Source organism: Empidonax traillii, unplaced genomic scaffold (genome assembly GCF_003031625.1).
Source record: "Empidonax traillii isolate 1590-97213 ecotype Southwest subspecies unplaced genomic scaffold, ASM303162v1 scaffold86:size2944007, whole genome shotgun sequence".
Taxonomy (NCBI): domain Eukaryota; kingdom Metazoa; phylum Chordata; class Aves; order Passeriformes; family Tyrannidae; genus Empidonax; species Empidonax traillii.
Genome location: NW_020955279.1, coordinates 2,441,058 through 2,462,156, shown reverse-complemented (window position 1 = coordinate 2,462,156; position 21,099 = coordinate 2,441,058). Strand labels below are relative to the sequence as shown.

The window sequence follows — 21,099 nt, the reverse complement described above, 5'->3', positions numbered from 1 at the left end:
CATGGATAATATCTTCAGAGCTCAGTGGAGATAGAAACTTGTATTTCTGTGCATGGATTTTATGGATCCTACCTTTTCAGAAACACTGGATTGATAGCTGGATTTATGATTAAAGACTTATCTACATGGAGAGGAAAAGAGGATTAATTCAAATTTAAATACTTTGCTGCAACTGCTCTGTACCAGCTGGGATTTCATCCCTCAGTCACTGTGTCCACATGGAGGGGTTTCCCTCAAAAAGCTGCATCCACCCCCTGTGCCAGGAACCCTCCTCCTCCACTGCTGCCAGTCCTGCCCATCTGCTCCCATCCCATCAGGGGACTGGAGGCTCAAAAAAATGCCCCAGCCTGAGCCTTGTTTCTGAATCTGCTGGCTCCTTGGCCTTGTACATCCTGAATAAATAAAAAATGGGGGAATAAATCCAGCAGGGGAAGGAGGAGGATGTGTCAGGTTTTGTTAAACATCTTCTGTGCACTTTTATTAATTTTATATTGGAAAGAGGATATGATTTCACTGTGGGGAGGGGATATCATTGCTAATTCATGGTCCTGCCCTGAAGGACTGAAGGATGAATCAAAGGCAGGTGGGCTTTTCACTGTGTTTGATACCATTTTACCATGATCAATGTGCTGGTCAGCACTCCTAAGGGAGCTTGGGATTTATTGCAGAAGATTTATAGAGCTGTAGAAGTTTAAAAAAAAAAAAAAAAAGGAAGGAAGAAAAGGAAAAATAGGCTTAGACTACCTTAACTTCCTTACACAGGAAAATTGTGCCACTGGAGAGGAATTTAAACTAAATTTAAACCAAAGCATTTTCTTCCTGCAAAGGATTTGGTATTGAGAGAGAAGTACAAGGTCTGCACTCACCTTCCCTCTTTGAAACACTTGGGCTTTAGCTCAGTTCCCAAGTGCTTCTGACTCCTCCACATGGCACTGAGCTGCTGAACCAGCTCTGGGATCAAGTTGGAGACACCAGCGAGGTTCAGTTCCTACCAGGCTGTTGTTTCATTGCTACACCTGCATGAGCTGTGCCAGCTGTTACTAGGCTGCAGAAGTACAAACCACCTCGAGTCCACACACCTGGTGTAGGTAGTTTCAGAAACTGATAGGAAAAGGTGAGTGGAGGACAAGGGGCCAGTCCCTCATGGTGGCCCTTGCTCAGGATAAACACCTTTTCTATTATCCCTTCATCATCAGGTATCCCTAATTCTCTGCCTTCCTATTTTCCTTAGAGATAGACAGACATTTCTTCCTTGATCTCCTGTTTCCCAGTAGGTTCTGTTCCGAACATTCTCCCTTTCTGTCCTTTATTTTTCCTTCCTTTGGAAAAGTCTGGAAAACACTGGACAACGGTAAACTGGTTTGGCCCTGAGGGACTATGAAATGAGCAGTGAGTGTCTGTGGCTCAGTTTCCATGGCAACAAAGACTAAAACCAAGAAAAAGGCACCTTCTCATGGCTATTGAGATGTTTGGATGTTGAGTGCTTTTCTCTCAACGTGGTGCAGTTGGGATGTGAATATGTCATGGTCATGACTCTTGGAGAGAAGCCCAAGCAGTTCAGGCAAAGAAGCCAACAAAGAAGTTACCTGTGATATGACAGGAATGTGTAAGGAAAGGCCACTGCTCAAGAAAAAGGGCACAAGAGGCAAAGTAACAATGGCCAAGCACAAGGGCCACCTCTGCAGGGTCCTCCAGACTGCTGCAGTTCAGTCATTTCACAGCAAAATGACAAGAACATCATTGCTGAAGGAGCCCTCAACAATGCAACCCTCAATGCCCTGTTACTGCTCTACCTGCTCCCAAGCCAAGCTGGAGGTTGAAGCCTGTAGCTCCTCACCACATAAAAATCCATCCAGCCCATAACAGGGATGGGGCAGTTGTGAGGGAACCTCCTTCTGCCACCACTGTTAGCTTTGTCCTTCTGCCACTTTGATGGTTCTTACAGGGCTGTCAAAATTCAGACCCCACCTTCCCCCACCCGGGGCCAGAGCAGCTCCTGGAAGGCAGGACCCAGCGGTGGTGGCATCTCTCCCTTGATCCAGGGTGTCCTCACCCTGCTGGCACCTGACCTGCCACGAGGGCTCAGCTGCAAATGTGAACTTGGTTTTCCAGGGAACTTCTCTGCCGTAGCTTTGTCCTAACACTGGCTTTACCCAGGTGGCCTCAGTGCTTTGAACTTTACTCCTGAATCCAAATGAAATTCCAAATGAAGCACAAATGGGAGCCATTGACACTGTACTGAACTTTTAAGGCTGACCCTCTATTTAGCAACTTATTAATGCTGGATCTTTTGAGGGAAGCTTTCACTCATCATCCACTCTAAAGAGTTTTGTCAAACTGTAACCATTTTAATTTTACTACAATTGCCCCTGGAGGAGCTGGTGAAAGTTATACCAGCTGTACATTTATTTTACTGTTTTTACCTCCCCTTTTTTCTGATCATCAGTCTGTCAAGGCTATCGAGATTTACATTTAAATGTAAAACTGGACTGTCCACCAAATAGCCTTTGAAGCTATTAGCTGTGAAAGATAATCAATTGGGAATGGGCCCCTGCAGAGCACTTTTCAAGCAGAGTCATCACCAAAAAGCAATTTTGCTGGCAGGCTTTTTTTTTCTTTTTCTTTTTTTTTTTTTTTTAAAGGAAAAAAATCATGAACATTCCCAGCCAATTAAAGTTCTATCAATGGCTGATCTACATGATCTTACAACAAAAGCAAAATTTAACATTGCTTAGGCAAATTAATTCACACGATAAATTCTGATTTTTTTAGGAGGGACTAAGCAGCAAGGATTGGCAACTTTTTAATAATCCCTCAGCAGTTGTATGTACTTCAAAAACCAGAATGATCCAATACGCCCAGAGATGAGGAAAAGTGCTGCTACTGAAGAGAATAAGTCTTACATCAGTCTTGTAAAAATTTAAAACCAAAGTACACTTTTATCACCTCTTTAGCTTTACAGCTCTAACATGGCATCTTACATCACTGCTTTTCTTAAACTGTGTCACCACTTGTAGTCCCTTCCCTTTATTAGAATAAAAAAGCATGTTTCACAAAGAACTTTAATCTATTAATTATGACTGCTATGCATTATGCAGTTTACCTTTATGCATTCCTGTTCCTTCAGATTTTCCTCTGGGCCATCAGGAAGCTGTGACTATCTCCAGAATCTATCTGGGTATTTGCATCTCGCTCATCACTGAGGTATCCGAGTTATTCTCATCCTCACAATATACTTCTGAGGTGCACCTTCTCCAGGTGGGGAGAAACACAACAAATCAGCAACAGAACTCCAGGGAAAATACATATTACTAATATAATAATTAAATCTGGCCAGCAGCAGTAAGTGCAGACACAGTTTGAAAGTATGAAGTTGTGATCTCTGCTAAAAGCTGTGGGGTGGATATTTTCTTTCACAGTCTGACATTTAAAAGGTATAAATAAAATCACCATGTGGAATGAGGGGATGGCTCAGGGCTGGGAGACCCACTGGGCATCGCTGGCCTTGCTCTGCCTCACCTGGCCCAGGACTTCCCAGGCTTCTTAAACTTCCAGTTTGTGATCAAAAGCAAAATGACAGACAATTGTCCAGCAGCTCAGAGCACCAGGGGGACACAGCCTCAGTCTGCTCTGCAGGGCCAGCCTATTATTCCACATTCTGCCTATACAGATAACACAGATTTTAACAGCTTTCCTTCATTTTTTGAAAGACATCAATGGAAACTCGAGCTGAAAGTGTTTGTCTATCCAAGCTTTTTTTAGGTGTCTGTCACATCAGGTTTGATAAACTGAAAGACATTGATGAAACAGGTTGTTTCATTCAGGAGCACAAGAAGGCATAAATGGATCCTTGTATCCTTAAAATATAACCAAACCTAAACACACTAACCAACCAAAAACATACCCCCCCAAAACTCTACAGGTCCTCAAGTAATTATTTCTCAAATAATGTTCAACTTTTACTTACAGAATTCACCCACTCACTAATCACTTTAAGGTTTACATGAGGCTTGAAACTAGGAAGCTAGAGAAAACACCTCTGCCAAAACTGAATCTAAAATAAACCAAAATTCCTGGTTTTTATAGAGGGAAACACAGCTCCTGAAATAATAAATAATTATTTATTACTCCTGGAATAAATTATGATATCTCGGGTCACCGAATTCAGTGGCATTACAGCAGCAGAGCCTGAACAGGAGTCTGTTACCCTCACAGTACACAGCATTTAAAAATCCAAATCTGCCTTGCCACGGACTTTTTTACTTCCCCACAACATTGTGAAGTCTCTAAAAGATGAAAGACAGCCATGTAACCAAATACTGTATGTTTTCTGAGTCCTTCTCCGTGTCTAGCAACTGGAATAAAGACAAAGGCAGAACTGGATACCTGAGAGAGAAAAGAAAGCTTTTCCTGAGAGAGACTGTTAATTCACAAGGATACCTGAGCCATTATTTCCTCAGGTCACTATAGAAACCTTTATCACCTTATGAAAGGTCATTGGGTAAGTGACAGGAGACATCAGTTTCTCTTAACAATATTGGTTTCTCTTCTTAAAATTTAAATAACAAGGCTAAATATTTTCCAACTAGAAATGTAAAAAGCCATTAGGGTATCCAGTCAATATTCCTGAAATTACAGGATAGAAGCCTTTCCATTAAGGACACAGCAAATATTTTTACAGACACCAGAGCACCACATTGCGAAAAGGACAGCTGACTCAATTTTGACTGCAAACAAAATAAATATATAATCAGAAGTACAGACTAAAATAAAGGTATCTAAAAAAAAGAGAAGCCTTTCCACAGTTGTTTGTAATATACAGAAAAAAATGTCTTGGCATGGCTCTAACATTTTAAACCCCATAACAGAAGGTACTTTCCAGTGCAGCCAGATGATAATAGCAATAAATAGCTCTGCCAAAATGATTGGGAAATATTTTGATCCCAACTTTTTAACTGCAAACCCCTCGTGTATTCAATATAAGTTTGGGTTTGCCCCAGATCCCAAAGGAGCCAGCTCTGGGCCAAGCTGCTGGTTTTAGGTCTCATCTCAGGTGAGGACTTGATCCCATTCACCCATCCAGGAGGGGCATCTGCATATCCAGTAACCCCCCTGTGCACAGAACAAATTAAGGCTGGTTTTGAACAGGGATCTGCCATTTTGATGCAAATGACAGCTAAAGTTTTTATCAAAACCACATAAAAGGTTAAGCACCACTGGCAGGGTTCAATCTGGAGTGCTGCTGGTTAACTGCTCAAGCTCAACACCGAGCCTTGCTGGGAACACTGAGCTGGGGCTCAGTCACTTACCAGCCTCCCCAAAACACAATTAAAGGTGTTTAAGATAATTTTTTTTTCCTGCTGAGTGTTTCTACCTCCCAAAAACACGAGGGGACAGCACATTCGAGCAGGTCTTGCGCAAGATGAGCTCATGGGATACTCAGTCTGGCTTTAAAAAGCAGCCTCATGGAGTAACAGCAACAAAATCCCCAAAGGCTGGGAAGGCTCAAGAGCAGGGGTAGGGTTATGGAAATGCACACAGGCCACGCTCCACTGCCTGCCCACTGCTCTGCCTCTGTGTCACCTCAGCTCTTTAAGCAGCCAGAGATTCACCCTCACACAAGAGGGAGGAGGCAACACACTGTAAACTCACAGTTGGGACCCCACAAGCAAACTGTGTACAAAGCACAAGCCTGTGCAGAAAACAGAATATGCCAGGGATGTCCTGGAGGAAGCAAACTGTGGAATATTTAGTCGTACATTTCCCTCTCAGAGCCAGAACATCACCCATTTTGTAACCAGTGGGCAGGACTAGGTCATGCTCCTGGGGCTCAACACTTACCAGGGGAGCTTGGGGATCCCCAGGCAGCAGGAACAAAAATCCATCCCAGTACTTTGTCCTGGAAAAAGACAACTTGCTCCAGAGCTCTGAGAGCTGGCAGAACCCTGGGGAGGGAGGGATACGATTTATTTACCATGTGCTCAAAAGCAAGTGAGCTCTACAAGAGACACTTGTTATGAATTACCAGGCTGTCTCCAGGGATAGTTCTGTTGATAACATGAAGAATGTATTAAATGAATATCAGAGATTAAAACAATCTGCTTCTGCCAGCTCCAAAACACAAAGACCATTACTGTCATACACAGAAATAAAGCTAGAATATTGGAAGAGAAAATTGAAAATAAATTGCCCCCATGTCAGCCTAGGTTATCAGCTGCTATTTTTTTTTTTTTTAGGGTAGAGGAAAGAAGTCTCTAGATTGTTCACTGAAACATGATGCAATCAGCTAAACAACGTTAAAGAAGAAGCACTGAGCTTTGTCTATTCATTCACACCATTTTGTTATCTTTCCTGTCTATCTTTGAGGCACAGGCAGGACCAAGACCAAGGCAAGTCTTTACAATATGACAGATCTACTGGTTTCCTATTTTAGAAGGTAAACAAGGCTTTTTGTGAAACTGCAGTGCAGGTAACAGAGCTGTGTAACATTAAGTGTGACAGTAGATTGAAGGTGAGATCCTTGGTGGTGCCTCCCCTGGGTGCAGGGCCGGTGGCCAAGGGCAAACACACAGAAATTGAAGTTCAAACCATCAACTTCCTCAGAATCCCTCACTTAGTGCCATTCTTGCAGTGCCCAACAATTCTGCAGCTGAGAACTATGTACAGAGAAAGAATAATTAACAGGGAGTAAAAAAAGATCAGTTTAACACAAATTGTGAGAAGTTTTGGCCACAGATCTGCTTCATGTAGAAAATGTCGTCGGTCTTTTATTTCTATTTGCTGCTTTTTATCTTAAGTGAGAGCGACATTTTTACAGCCAATCTTTTTGTAACGCGTTCTAGAAGTGAATTTGGAAAAGCTTTTACCCGGCATAGTTAGGAGCAGGGAACTCTCAAACAGGAAACATCATCCAGGAGACCGGAGCACACTGCAAAGTTTCTTTGGGCCTCTGGCACCACCTATGGATGACAGAGAATACTTGGAGCTCACGAAACCCTCCCTGCAGAGTTCACTTACACCAAGGAGCATGGGAAAATTAATTGCCTTTTTTGGTTGCCAAATTATAGTATGTTTGCACTTAGAAGTTTGTAGGCTTGGTATAACTTTCTACACCCAAAAGCCTGCCCACCTTCCCCACCAGTATCACCAGTTTGTCCAGCTACAGCTGTTGTATTAGTTCTTCTCACATCTCAAAACTCAGATGTCACAGCCAAACTTTTATCTTAGAATCAGATTACCACCTCTTTGCAGTCATGTACAGCCACCAGCTTTAACCCCTCAGCCCGTGGCCACCACCTCCTGTCCCATGTCCTAGGCAGAAGTTTCTTGTCCAGCTGGAGCCCTTGGAAAGCTCCATCAGGAGGGTCTCTGACATGCAAGCCCCTCACGAGAAAGACCCAAACTGTAATGCACTTTTACCACCCATGCAACCCCAAACAGGCAGCATCAAAATAAAACCAAAATGTTAGGAGTGTTTGTAAAAAATATATTTGCAGTCGTTTTTCTCTTTAAATCACAGGTGCCTCTGACAGGGATCACTGTGCCAGGGAGATAATTTGCAATTGTGTTCTTGCTAACGAAGTTAGTTACTACTGATCAAGGAACAGAATTCTTTTGTTTTCTAAAAACAATCACCTGGTCTTCTGCCTAAATATTTCCAAGTGCCGAGTTCTAGCAATTTCTACAGATTCTAAGGAACAGCCTCATTAAACTTTACCAGGGCTGGGTTAGACCCAGTAGTAGGGATTTCTCAGAGATCAGCCAGAAGAAGTGAATGCACACACAGCATGGAACTGAAAGACACTTCACTAAAATAAACTTTGGAACGGCTCAAACTTTTGTCTTTTTGTGTGTGTATAAAAGAAATAACTGCTGGGATAGTAATTCAGCATAAGGTGAGGCTTTCTTATTTTAAGCAGCATACAACAGCAGACATACTCTGGGAATCTCACTGCTTGGGGACACTGGCAACAGTTGCTTTGATGCTCAGATTTTACAAAGTACACAACCTCCCATTTCAACAGAGGCACATAAATATACATAAATACATCCTCCTCTTTAAGAACAAGAATGTCTCCATCTACAGACTAGTAAAATGTGGAGGTGGAAGGTATCCGGCTTTGGAGGATAAATCCTGCAGTCACTTATGTCCTATGGATTTCTGCTGAGCTCAGCACTGCCTCTGAGAGAGAGATATGAGCAGGAACAGTGTTGGTGACTAATCTGGTATGGAGTCTGCTGGGCACAGCAGAGCTGTGTGTGCTCCACTCTGGATGATGGAGTAGGTCTGCTTTGGGGCTTCAGTGTGGGAGGAGGAAGAAAAGATGGGAGGAGGGGGAGCTGCAGTGGACACTGTTATACTCTGCCCCCCATCACTGACCACAGTCACTTCTGTTGCCCCTTCCTGTATCAAGGCATTCAGGCCCTCCAAGTCAGAGCAGCTGATGCCGGAGCTGGTGATGAAGGCCTGGCTGGCAGCAGCCTCGTGGCTGCTGACGGGGGCAGCAGGAATCAGAGCCTGGTGCAGGGCACTGCCATCACCCTGGTCGTGGGTGGTGAGCAGCACTGCCGGCTGTGGCACGGGCCCGGTGTCCCCTGAGGCCATGGCAGGGGGGGCTGGGGCCACCAGGCTCACCTGGCCCAGCAGCTGCAGGCGGCCATTGGCCGGCAGCTCCTCCTGGCCCTGGCTGACCAGGGCGGGAGGCAGCACGTTCACCGAGGCAGCCTGGACAATACTGTTGCTTTGAGGGACCTGGTGGCCCACGATGATCTTGACCCTGCCCTCGTTGTAGGGAGAAACCTGAGCAGGCTGGAGTGGGACCTGGAGGTGGCTGACGGTGATGGGGGCACTGTTCTGCCGGCTGGGGTCCATCTGGAGCTGCAGGACAGCCAGTTCGTTATTTTTAGATCCATTATACAGACTGTGCTGCTTCTTATGACTCCTGAGAGAATCTTCTCGGACAAAGGAAGCATCACACAGGTCACACTTAAATGCTTTCTTGGCATCCAATTTTGCAACTTGCCTGGAGCCACCTTGCTTTGGCCTGTCTCCTTCCTTCTTCTCCATGGACTGTTTCTTGGTCTTGACTTTGTCTCCATGGGCTTTCCTGACGTGGGTGGTCAGGTTGCTGCGCTGCTTCGTGTCAAAGCTGCAGAACTCACACTTGAAGGGCCGGTCTTTGCAGTGGATCCTCTCGTGCACCTTCAGCGCTGCCTTGTTGGAGCACGAGTAGCTGCACTCTGAGCACTTCACCGGCTGCTCGGGCTGGTGAGTTCGGATGTGGTGCCGAAGGCTGGTTTTGTTTCCGCACTGGAAGTCACACTCCGGGCACTTGAGAGTGTTCTCCATGCTGTGCTTGATCCGGATGTGGGATTTCAGGTTGCCCTTCATGGCGCAGCGGACCTCGCAGAACTCACACTTGTAGGGTTTCTCTCCGGAGTGCACACGCATGTGCCTCTTCAGGTCAGAGTTGATCTTAAACTTAGCAGGGCATATCTGACACTGGAAAGGAGCATCTCCTGCAACACAACCCACAGTTCAAATTACAACTATCTATTGTTGTTGAGATCTAATGAATTATGTACAGGTGACTTGTTCTAAACTCCCAGTTAATTTTCCAGATGACAAGAACTTCAACGCATGGGATTATCTCCCGGTCCGACCTATTTGTGTGCAAACTCTCCATGAGCACACCTACTGTTGCTTTTTCACAACTGGCCGTTAGAGATCCTCCATCTTTAGTTCATTTTGTGAATAAAATTGCTCAGTGTGCTCCAGAGAAGTGACTGAAGTCTCTCATTCATCCCTCTTTAGCAACAGGATATCTCAACTAGTGTGTAAAATTAACAAACTCTGTAATTTTAAGTCTAACGAAACAACATAAACACAACCATACCTTAGGGTTACACCACAAGATTGACAGGGAGGCTTGCAGGTTAACTTTAAACCTTTGTAAAGCGTAGGCTGTTGCAGAAACAAGGGCTTAATGGGCACCAGCCTTACTGCTCAACCATATATCCCTTAACCATATATCCCTTACTGCCTTCCCTGTACATTTGCTTCCATGCTGAGTTAGATCAGTTGACCAGAAAAACAGATGACTTTTTTTGTCCTGATTCATGTGGCTGGCACAGGAAGGTAGTTGGAAACTGCAGAACAGAGGGAGGTGTAGGGACAGAAGTCCATAGCCAACTCAGTGTCAGGTGACTGCACAACCACAGCAGTACCACAGTTAGAAGGGAAAAAAAAGGAAAAAAGGAGGGATCACAGCTACATAAATTCACCTGGAAAAGACAAGTGACTGTGAAAAAGTATATGACTCTGGGGAAATGTGCTTACACAAAGAAGTAACCCTGAGCTTTTGTTCTTCTGGCATCGCAGCAACCAAGACAGAGATATTTGCACCATGTAGCACAGCCAGGAATGTTCCACAGGTCACTCAAGGAAGTATAAGATCAGTTTGCTTTCAAACTCTTAACTGATAACGCATGAAAGATGAATACACATCTGCAAGGTCTCTGTAAGCCTGTTTTTGTGATTCTCCCTAATAACCGTTCCAATTGCCTGGATCTAACCCACTATTTTGCATTTTCTTTATGTGCAGGCTCATGTCACAACATGCATGACCATGTTAAGGTGGAGCTCTGCTTAATCCATAATCAAATCCAGGGTGAGGACCAGCAAGTTCATTCTGAAGTCATTAAAAAAAATAAATCCAAAGCAAGCTCAGCAACCTAACTAAACAACTTTTCCTTTTTTCCCTTAATCTAAACCTGCAGTTCTCTAAAATACCTGAACAAGAAGTCTTTAGGCAGGTATTATTTTGAAAAAGTGGAAGAATTGTGTTATTAGGTGCTAAGACACCCTTGGTGAGAGAAGGAAAAAGAAAGTGTGTTTAGTTCAACAAACATTTATCCTCTTTAATAATCAAACTGCAAATGGCTGATTTATAAGTTAATATTTTATAGAGTTTGTGATAGCTGTATAATTTTGCATAATTTGCTTACCCAGCTACATATGTCATAGGTTTAGCTGCATATTTTTCAAATCAAGTTGTGGCCTACTGTGCTAATCCATGTATCTGTTTAATAATTGAGATACATAGTGTACTATCTGTATTAAACAGATTTTATTAATGAAGATGCACTGTTTGTTCATCTAGTTTATTTTACAGTCTCAGCTGCATACTCAGCTACTGAATTTTTATCTGCTTTGCTGATGAAGGCAGAGTTTGTATTTCAATGACTTAATTTTCATACACAGGGTAGTACAATATCTGAAAAAAATTGGTAATTTTACTGAATATAGCAAAGTATGCTGGTTCTGTTTGTTTAAAGAATGGTCTGCTATGTGTATTTCTTTAAATTTCTGCCAATACATAATCGACACTGCCTGAATTTAACTTAAAAAGTTTGTCTGACCCTGGAATTATTAATTCTAAGAGAAGTTTTACTTCAATAATCAGGAAACTGATATTTAGATGACCAGTACAGTGAGTATTGCCATGCAGATCAGATGATCTCACTCTGAGCAATGTAGACTACACTTACCTTCTAAGAATAATTAATTTAATTCCAAAAAGCAATATATGCTACATATCAGTCCTTTTCTCCTAAAATTGGTTTTGTGCATAACAGCTTTGTAACCTGACAGAGATGAAATGATTACTTTCAAAATTCTTGTGCCTCCTTTCAGCAAATTTGTGAAGATTTGTAAAGTATAAAAGATTCTTTTTTGTTAGAGAAAGAGTGGTTTAACCCTCCCCTCCTTCACAATGCACAAGGGATTTATTTCCTTTATCTACTCAAAATAAATCCCATCTTGCACACATCCAAACTACTGTTGTTTAGGACTCGAATTCAGAATCAGATGCAGGACAGGTTCAAAGCTAATCTAGTAATCACTGAACCATAACCACCTTGCAGCTAAAATTCACAGAACTAATCAAATGTATAAAAGACAACACAGAAAGTAATCCACTACCCTGGATTAGATGAAAAACAAAATACAGAGACAACTGTACAAAGACAACAGTACAACAGTATCTTTACAGCAAACCTCTTCTTGGAACAGCAATAAAAAAGACAAACATTTGCAAACAAAGCAAATAGAAAAGGATGCAATGTTTATAAGCCTGGGGGCTGAAGCTTTCTTCCATAGAGCAAAAATTCCATGAGCAAGATACAGTTCTGGCTGCTCATCCTACACTGTTAATGTTCATCAGTCTGCACAGGGAAGGTACCACACAGAAAGGTCACAAAACCTGTCACTTTAATTGCTAATTACTTGCTATTTTACTGATGCAAGAAAGATTAAATTATGCAGCTAAGTTTTGTACCGATGTAACTAGTTCAATTATAAAGTAATTTCAGTGTTTCTAATAGAGTGGACCAGATCTGAGAGACACAGAAACCTCCATGCTCTTAATCAATCAATAAATTAGATCCTACAGTTCTACCGGTCTGAGGACATCTAATAGGCAGTTTCAAAATCAATTTATCAGAAACTCTACCAAGAGTCAGACCCGTCTTCCGATTGCTTCCAGGTATTTTTAGTAGAGCTGGATTGCCTTACTACACTCTATATCTAAGAAGCTCGCAGAAGGCAGATCCACTAGTGATTTTGAGAATCTGAATCAGCCCTTTTGGGCATCCTGACACCTGTATAACGTTTTAAATCTTCCCTAGGACCTTCAAAGCTTTAGAGATCTGAATTTTAGCCTGTAACTGTAGAATACCCTTCTAGAAGATTCTACCAGGAGGAGATTAGGGTTTTTTGCTTAAGGAAGGTTTCCTGCCTGGAAAAAGGTATCTTTCCCAGAGACAGGTTCAGATGTTTTCTCCTCCTGCATTGCAGAGGAGCTGACTCCTGGGTATGAGAGAAGATAAGTTCTTGTAGGCACATTTGAAGGCCCCCACAGCAGGAGGGCCAGGGAGGATAAAAGCCCTGAGAAGAACCAGGGGTGTGTCTTTTCCTCAGCCCGGTGCAGATTTGTGTCGAGACTTTAAACATGTTCTCGACTTTGGAAACAAATTCCCCTAAATCCTTTCACTGCCTGGTATTTTGGGGGTACCTGCATGCATTTGCCCCTTAGAAGGCCGAGAAGGTACCTGTGTGGGACCTGAGGTGCACAGTGAGCTGGCTGGAGTTGCGACTGGCGTAGGGGCAGATCTGGCACTTGAAGGGGCGCTCGTTGGAGTGGATGCGCCGGTGCTTGTTGAGGCTGCTGCTGTCGGCGGCCGCGTACTCACAGTGCTTGCACTTGTAGGGCTTCACCCCCGTGTGGCACCTCATGTGCATCTTCAGCTTGTCCTTCCTGCTGAAACACTTGCTGCAAACCTCACACTTGTGGGGCTTGTCTCCTGGAATGAGAGGGAAAGGCGGCGACGCGCCGTGAATTTTTGCGTCATAAGGATGTTGTGATAGAACAAACAAACACACTAAACAGTCTGTAGAAAGGGGACTGATTTTCAGAAGCTGGACACTGCATTTCACCAGTCATCCTATTAGCTAAAGAGTTCTTACTCTTCTACGCTGCAGAAGGGCTGCAGGCACAGGTGCAACAAATTTAGCGGATCCTTTGGAACTTTCTGCCTTTACAACTCTGAAATTGAGGTTTAGGGGGAAGGGAGGTAAAATTATAGAATTACTGTTTCATATGAAGGATAAATTTCTGGGTTTATGCACTCTCTCCACATAAACACATGCACCTTGACAAACACATGGTCTGCACCTCTGTGCAATCATTGTCCAGTGTTTATGTCTCACAGCTGTCCGTGGGACTGCCCATGGTGGGACGTGGCTTGCCTCAGACACAGGGCAGTAAAATAATAGAAGGTACAGACTTAGGTGTACATTCTATCTATAGAGACATTATTTCATAGGAAAATACCTTTTGGCAAAAAGCTAAAAGGAGGAAACCAACCCAAACTAAAATACAGCAACTATATAAACCTGTGTGTGTTCGTAGATGACGTTCCATATCCTTCATGCCATATGAAGTCTTGAACTGGCAACCTGGAAATGGTAAGATTGAGACCATTACACTCAAGGAAAACCTAACAAAATAATACAAATACACTACCAAACCATGGCCATTATGTTTATTTTCAATAACATTTTTTTAAAATTCAGTATGAACAGAGAATGAAATCCCCACCTTGTTTACTCACCTCTCCTTAAAAGAGTGACCAGCTTTCTTGTGTTTTCTAACGCTTCTCCTTGGAGGCAATCCACTCCTACATTGTTCTGAAATCTTTGGAACAAGGGTCTCTGGAATCTCTGCCTAGGATCTAAGATGCTCTTTACAGTGCACAGGAGATGCTGGGGGAACTAATTAATTCCATGTAAGACTTCAAGTCAGTGCAACTGGGAACTCAGGTAACAGCCCCCATTCAGGAATTCTGTTTAAGTGGAAAGGGCTACAGTTCTAGAGCACAGAAATGAATGCTCAGCATCTCAAATGTGCCTTTCAAATGAAAGTAAGTTTAAGAAAAGAGACTGAACCTTCTGTCACCATGAACAGAACTAATCAACTACATGGATGTTTCTACACTCGTTTTCTGTGTCCTGCAGGGTTTTCACTCATTAGGTCTCCAAATAAGAGACCATTTTATAAAGATGGCTCAATTCATCCTTATAAAAATGCTAAATGACCAAAGGCAAACAAGGAAATGCCAAATTCATGGATAACGTTTCTCTTGTACAACAATGGCAGCCAGCAAAAAGGTAACAAGATTCTACTCTTACACTGGCACAGGTGTGGGCAGAGACCAAAGTCTCCACTCAAACCCACTGCACCATCACCAGAGGACACCAGAGTGTAGGACCAAAGTCTAAGAACATGTGAAAGCAACAGCAAAACTACCCCTGGTATCAACAGCAGTTCATTGCATTCTCAGTAAGTAGGTTCTCTTCCAGGTTCTGTGTATCTGAACTGCTCAAGACAAACAAATCTACTGCGTGTATCACTACAGGACACCTCCCAGTGTTCAAATGAAAAGCAAGGAGGTACAAACCCCATCTTACCTGGGTAGCAGCAGTTTAGTTTCTTCTGTGTGAGTGAGGAAGTGGACTTTCTGGACCGTGCTTTAGGTGGTATGGGCACGACAGCAGCAGCTGGAGGCTCACTGCTCTCACTGGGCAGGTAGGTTTGATAGCCATGCTCAAAAACAAACTCTGGAGCAGAAACTAAACACACAAAACAGCTTAACTTGAGAACATTAACTTCTCTAATCTGAAAAAAAAAGTAATTATTGTTTAGTTTCATGAATTACTTCTGCATTCTGTTTTTTTTTCCAGCACCATTCCTGTTCCCGTGTTCCTGTTTACCTGAGGGAGGGGGAAAGGGAAAAGGTTTTTCTCTTCCAAATACCAAATAAAGCTATATTTGTTTTTCAACATTGGCTGTGCCATAGCCCAAAGGAGAAAAAAAAAAATCCTTACTTATATGACAAATGTGGTCAAAAAGGCATAATGCAAACAATTTTTTTTATAATTGTTAAAAAGTTCAGCCTCTTTCAACTCTACTGTTTTTAGCTGTTACTCACAAGAATAACAGGTGAAGCTACCTCAGCCAAAGTAGCAGCTTTTAAATCAATTAAACAACACTATACCCCAAAAGGGCAAATGGATAGAACTGCTCTCATTTTAAAGATGAGTAAATATGAAGCAGAAAAATGACTCACCCAAAACCCACACTGAGTTGAAGGATTGTAATACAGAAATTCCTGGAAGTGAGCCCTGAATTCAGTTTGTTTCACTGCTCTTCCAGATTCTCTGCCTGAATCTGTCTATCCAAATTAAAGTCAAATAATTTGGATTTTGGTAAGGTCCCACACCAAAATAAAATAAAACTATATATAGAAGGGCGAACCTTCGTTTACGGAACAAAATCCTAATTTTATTTAAATGTCTCTAGGACTGGGACCTCACTTGAGCCTTCACATAGGTAGAAATTTTGAGTAATATTTTTCTTGCCAATTAGTTGTGGGAGCAATGTTAGAGAATGCAGTGTTCTCACAAAAAAACCCAGCCTGGATTGGTGCCCGACAGCAATTCTGTGTCTGTTTTTCATCAAGAGCACTCCTAAAAAAAATTTAAAATGCAGAGTAATTTCATTATTTTTCATAAGTATTGACAATTTTAATTAGTTTGCACAAGTTGGTTATACAACACAATAGACTTGAGCAATTCTCTGCAAGAGTGTGTATCTCAATTAGCAAATTAAGCAACCATTGTCACTCCAAACCCAAGGAGGCAGCACACCACTATTTTTCTTCCTTGGGTACACGACAACTAATGTGAGAACTGCTACTTTAGCTGAGTGTGATAGGGACACATGAGCAGAGAGCTGTGTTATGTTGAGACTTCACAGAACCACAGAATATGCTGTGGTGGAAGGGACCCACAAGGATCATCAAGTCCAACCCTCAGCCCTGCACAGGCCCATCCCCAAGAGTCACACCCTGAGCCTGAGAGCATCATCCAAACGCCCCTTGAGCTCTGGCAGCCTTGGGGCTGCAACCACTGCCCTGGGGAGCCTGTTCAGTGCAAGACTTGGTACGAGTCAAGTGCCTCCAAGCTGCTGGTGTGTGACAGTGCTACCTGTGATGGTCTGTGTCTCCGAGGCGATGGTCCTGGTCGTGGTCTGTGCCTGCGTGGATGGCACCGTTTCCTCCGACACAAACTGGACGGTGCTGGTGGCCCCGGCCGTGGCACTGGTGAGCTGGCACCCGCTCTGCTTGTGCCCCACGAAGGCGTCCAGGTTGTTGAACTGCTGCTTGCAGATGCCACAGATGTGGATGTCGGGGGTGAGCTCCACCAGCACCGTGGTGCCACCGGGGACTGCGGGGACAGGAGTGCGGTCAGGAGCTCTGCCCAAGGGAATGGGAGTGGGTGACACTGCTCCCAGGGGCACAGGGTCATCCTCCTGCCCACATGACCTGGGCTGTGGAGTCACTGCAGGACTCCCAGCTGGGGTGGGAGGATGCTTCCCCAAAGGGCTTGGGGTCCTGCAGGGGATACTCACCCACTGGCTGCAGCATCGCTCTGCAGAGCCTGCCTGAGACCCACGGACCACCACCTGGGATCCATGGACTACAGACCATGAACTACAGACCGTGGATCACCACCTGGCATCCATGGACTACAGACCATGGGCCACTGCCTGGGATCCGTGAACTACAGACCATGAACCACCACCTGGGATCCGTGGACCACCACCTGGGATCCATGGACTATTGATCATGGACTATGGACGACTGCCTAGGATCCATGGATTGTATGGACTATGGATCACTGACTGCCTAGAACCCATGAACCACTACCAGGACCCAGGGATTAAGGACCATGGACCACTGCTTAGGACCCATGGAGTATTGACCACGGACTATAGACCTCTGCCTGGGAACCCATGCACCTCTGCCCTGGACTCATGGACTATGGACCATCTCCCAGGAGGGATGGACCACCATCCAAGACCCACGGACCACTGCCCAGGACCCGCGGACCATGGACTACCACTCAGGACCCACGGACCACAGCCCGGGACCCGCGGGCTATCACCGGGGCTCCAAGGACCGCCCCCCCCTCGCTTCCCGGCGCCCGCAGCGCTCACGCAGATTCCCGGGTTCCCCCCCCCCGCCCCCCAGCCAGGTTCCCGGGCTCCGCTCCCGCCCGTTTCCTGCGCTACTCAGGTTTCGGGGCCTGCCCAGGCCCCGGCTCCGCTGCGCTTCCGCCGCGCGGGCCCCGGAGCGCGCATGGCGCGGCGGCACTTACACTGCACGGGCCCGGGGAAGGCGGGCGCCGCCCCCGCCGCGCCGCCGTTCATGGCGGCGGGGCCGCGCTGTGCCCGCCGCGTCCCCCGCGGGCCGTGGCCGGGGGAGCCGCTCCCTCCGGGCACCACTCCCGCCGCGTCCCGCGGCCGCCGAGCGCGGGCGGATGTGCGGGAGCCGAGCATGCTCAGTGGCGGCGGCGGTGCCCTCAGCCGCGGGCAGCGACAGCGCTGAGGGGCCGGAGCGGCGTTGTTAAACCCCGGGGCTCCAGCGTTACCCCCGGGGTTAAACCCCGAGCCCAGCCCGTGCCTGTCCCCGCCGTGGCAGCGCTGAGGCGGCCGCGCTCCCGCCGTGGCCGCGGGCTGAGGGCTCACCCTGCGCCCACACAGCCCTGGGTCGTAAATTAGGGCTTTAATTAGCCTAGCAGAGCTTGAGGGAGTCAGGGCTGCTGGCACCGGGGTTAAATCTTGCGGTAGTAGAAACAGGGAAAGCCAGCCTCAAGTTTCTCAAGGTTACAGCAGAATCACACGAAAGTTTGGGTTGGAAGGGACCTTTAATCTCAGCTCTTACCACCCACCCCATGGGCAGGGACACCTTCCACTAGGGCAGGTTGCTGAAAGTTCTAAATGCAAAGAAGTTGAAATAATTGCTCATTACTGTTCTTCATGCTAAATCGCTTCCTTTTTTTTTTTTTTTTTGTTATCACAACACTCATAACTGCCCAGAGAGCCAGAGTGGCTGCTCTGGCACAATTAACTACAATCCCTCTCTGATAGTCCACCCCTTTTTACCAAGCCTTAGGACCTCTCCTTTATGTCAACGTGGCTACACAGCCAGTCCCTACAAACCATAGCACAGGAATAAGAATATGGTTAGTGCTGATGAGACTGTTTTGGGAACAAATCCAAAAGAAATTAAATCCTAGAGTAAAAGTAATCAACACAAATCTATTTTTTTTTCCACAGTATAGATAAAGCTGTGGAACTGAAAACTGACTTTTAACTCATTTTGTTGTTTTTTCCAGAACACTGTAACCCATTTCCAAAGCTGACAGAGTGTCTGCTTGACTGTCTATCCACCAATTATAGTGGCAACCACAGGTGTGCTTTGGAACATGGCATATATTATTTTTATCTCTTTCTCCATTTAATGCCTTTTCATTAGACCACAAGCCTGCTGGACTTGATTAGAAAAGAATAGGCACTGTGTGTTGTTAAAAAAGTGGATTTTCACTTACCCGAGGACCAAAGATGACAGCAGGGCAGGCTGTGTGCCCCTCCTGACTACCAGAACAAACACAGCAGGGAAAGAGCCCATGGATGTGCTTCTCCTTTCCCCCATCTGTCAGGACAACAATATTTAAGTGATACAAGATGATGCTCTGAGGTTGCAGCACTGAGTCAGATACGAATGGCTTTGTTAGTTGCTACATTATTCAGTTGGACACTATTAACGAGATGTGTTCAATTAACGCGCAGGAAATGGTTCAGGGTGAGCTGGGCTGCTCCAACTGGCATCCATAAGAGGAATTCCCTCCACCCCTTCCATCATTCCTTCCAGCTGCCTTGCAGAAAGAGCTTGGTCAGTAGCAAACTGAACTGCTCAGTTCCCCATGCTGGCAAGGGCTGGAAGCATTTGGAAGGGAAGATCTCTGTCTTGGACTGCACTTGTGCTGTTCTTCCCACCTCTGATATTTCCCAGCATGCTGCAAAGACAGCCAGGCTGGGAATGTTCAGCCTCTTTTTATGGAGGAGAAGATGAGATGGGGCCAAATTAATGTACTTCATAGAAACACATGAATTTTGGTAATGGCTGCGCTGGTTTTTCGTGTCCAGGCAGCTCTGGTTAAAACCAGAGGGAGAAAGGCACCTGCACCAGAAGCAGCAGTAGCTTGTAGTGCAGGCGCCTGTGGTTCAAATCCTTGGCCTTTCATATCCTAAGGGAATATTAACTGTCAAATCACTCTCTCTCAGTTTTTTTTTTACATATATGGTTAGAAGAAGAAAAAACCAGTCAGTAGGTACTGACTTCAATGCAGTGCAGAGCTTGAGATACCTAAAAAATCGCCATGTGCTTTTGGGGGAACAGTCACCTTCCAGGAAACAAGCGACAGGATGAGAGGAAATGGCCTCAAGCTGCGCCAGGGGAGGTTCAGGGTGGACATCAGGAGAATTCCTTCATGGAAAGGGTGTTCAGGCATTGGAAGGGGCTGCCCAGGGAGGTGGTGGAGTCCCCATCCCTGGAGGTGTCCAAGGAACACCTGGACGTGGCACTCAGTGCTCTGGGCTGCGTGACAGGATGGGCATCGGGCACAGGATGGACTCGATGATCTTGGAGGTCTTTTCCAACCTTGGTGACTCTGTGATTCTGTAATTCTCTGGCTTTGGCACGAACACTGGAAACACTGTTATTATCTTATTAATAACTAGTAACACTCACAGATCAGGGCTGTATCGAGAGATGTTCTGGACACCAAGTTTCCATTTCAGTGGCTGAGGATTGATGTCTGAGAGTGTAACACTGCACTGAGCACTTGAGTCATCGAGCCCAGCTCTGCTGAGATCACACTTGACACTATTTCCAGCCTTTGAGGCATAAATCAGTGTGCATGTGTAATCCTCGTCACCCTTAACCTGACTGAAATGAAAATACTGCAGTGCTCCAGGCTCCCTACAAGTGCAGTGCAAGCAAACAAGGCCCAGAAAAGACAAATGTCAATCATGAGAGAGAAGGAAAAGAAAAATCAGAGGCATAAAAAAGTCAGGGCTCATCAGAGCCTCAGAGACAGGCGTTCCCAGGCACAGTGTTGGACAGCTGCGGCCTCAGTGCATTCCCAGAGACAGAACAACAAGAAATGTGTCGATTTTACCTTCATATAGAGCATCCATCCACACCTCCATCGTTTAAGATCCCACAGGAGCAAAGTATCCTACCTTGAAAGCACAGAAAAAAAGCAAACCCAAACCTATCCAAGTAGTGGGGAAGAGAATTACCAGCTGAGCCAGACAGGAGAACAAACCCCAAACATTTAAATATGATGCCATTTATTGTTCTGTTTGCCTTTCTGTGGCTGGAGAAGGGTTAAAAGGCTTAACAGAGAAAAAGAAAAATATATAAACCAGTGGTATAAATGTATAATAACAGAACATACCAATACGATGCAAAAAACCCCCATAACCCCCCAACAGCATTGTAAGGAAAGAATACAAACTTGCTTGCAAGCTTGTGGTCACTGAAGAGGAAAAGCTCTCTTGAAGGCCCTGGTGCAAGAACATCCCAAGTGAGATTGGGATATGGCCTAGGGGTCAGGCAAAAAAAGGAAAT

General features: G+C 45.1%; 1 protein-coding gene across 2 annotated transcripts; it reads right to left on the bottom strand.

Annotated features, from left to right (window-relative positions):
- Window positions 1-6,322: 6,322 nt before the first annotated feature.
- ZFP64 (ZFP64 zinc finger protein) lies at window positions 6,323-17,831 on the bottom strand. 2 transcript variants are annotated; one of them, XM_027881285.1, is made up of 6 exons: window positions 17,780-17,831; window positions 16,607-16,846; window positions 15,029-15,190; window positions 13,955-14,017; window positions 13,111-13,362; window positions 6,323-9,519 (listed from the first exon to the last, which is right to left on the bottom strand). In XM_027881285.1, exons 1-6 carry the CDS (start codon window positions 17,829-17,831, stop codon window positions 8,219-8,221), a joined length of 2,070 nt encoding a protein of 689 aa, XP_027737086.1. In that variant the 3' UTR covers window positions 6,323-8,218. The 2 variants fall into 2 exon arrangements, with proteins under 2 accessions (XP_027737086.1, XP_027737085.1); XM_027881284.1 differs by lacking the exon at window positions 17,780-17,831 and adding an exon at window positions 17,031-17,170.
- Window positions 17,832-21,099: the final 3,268 nt, after the last annotated feature.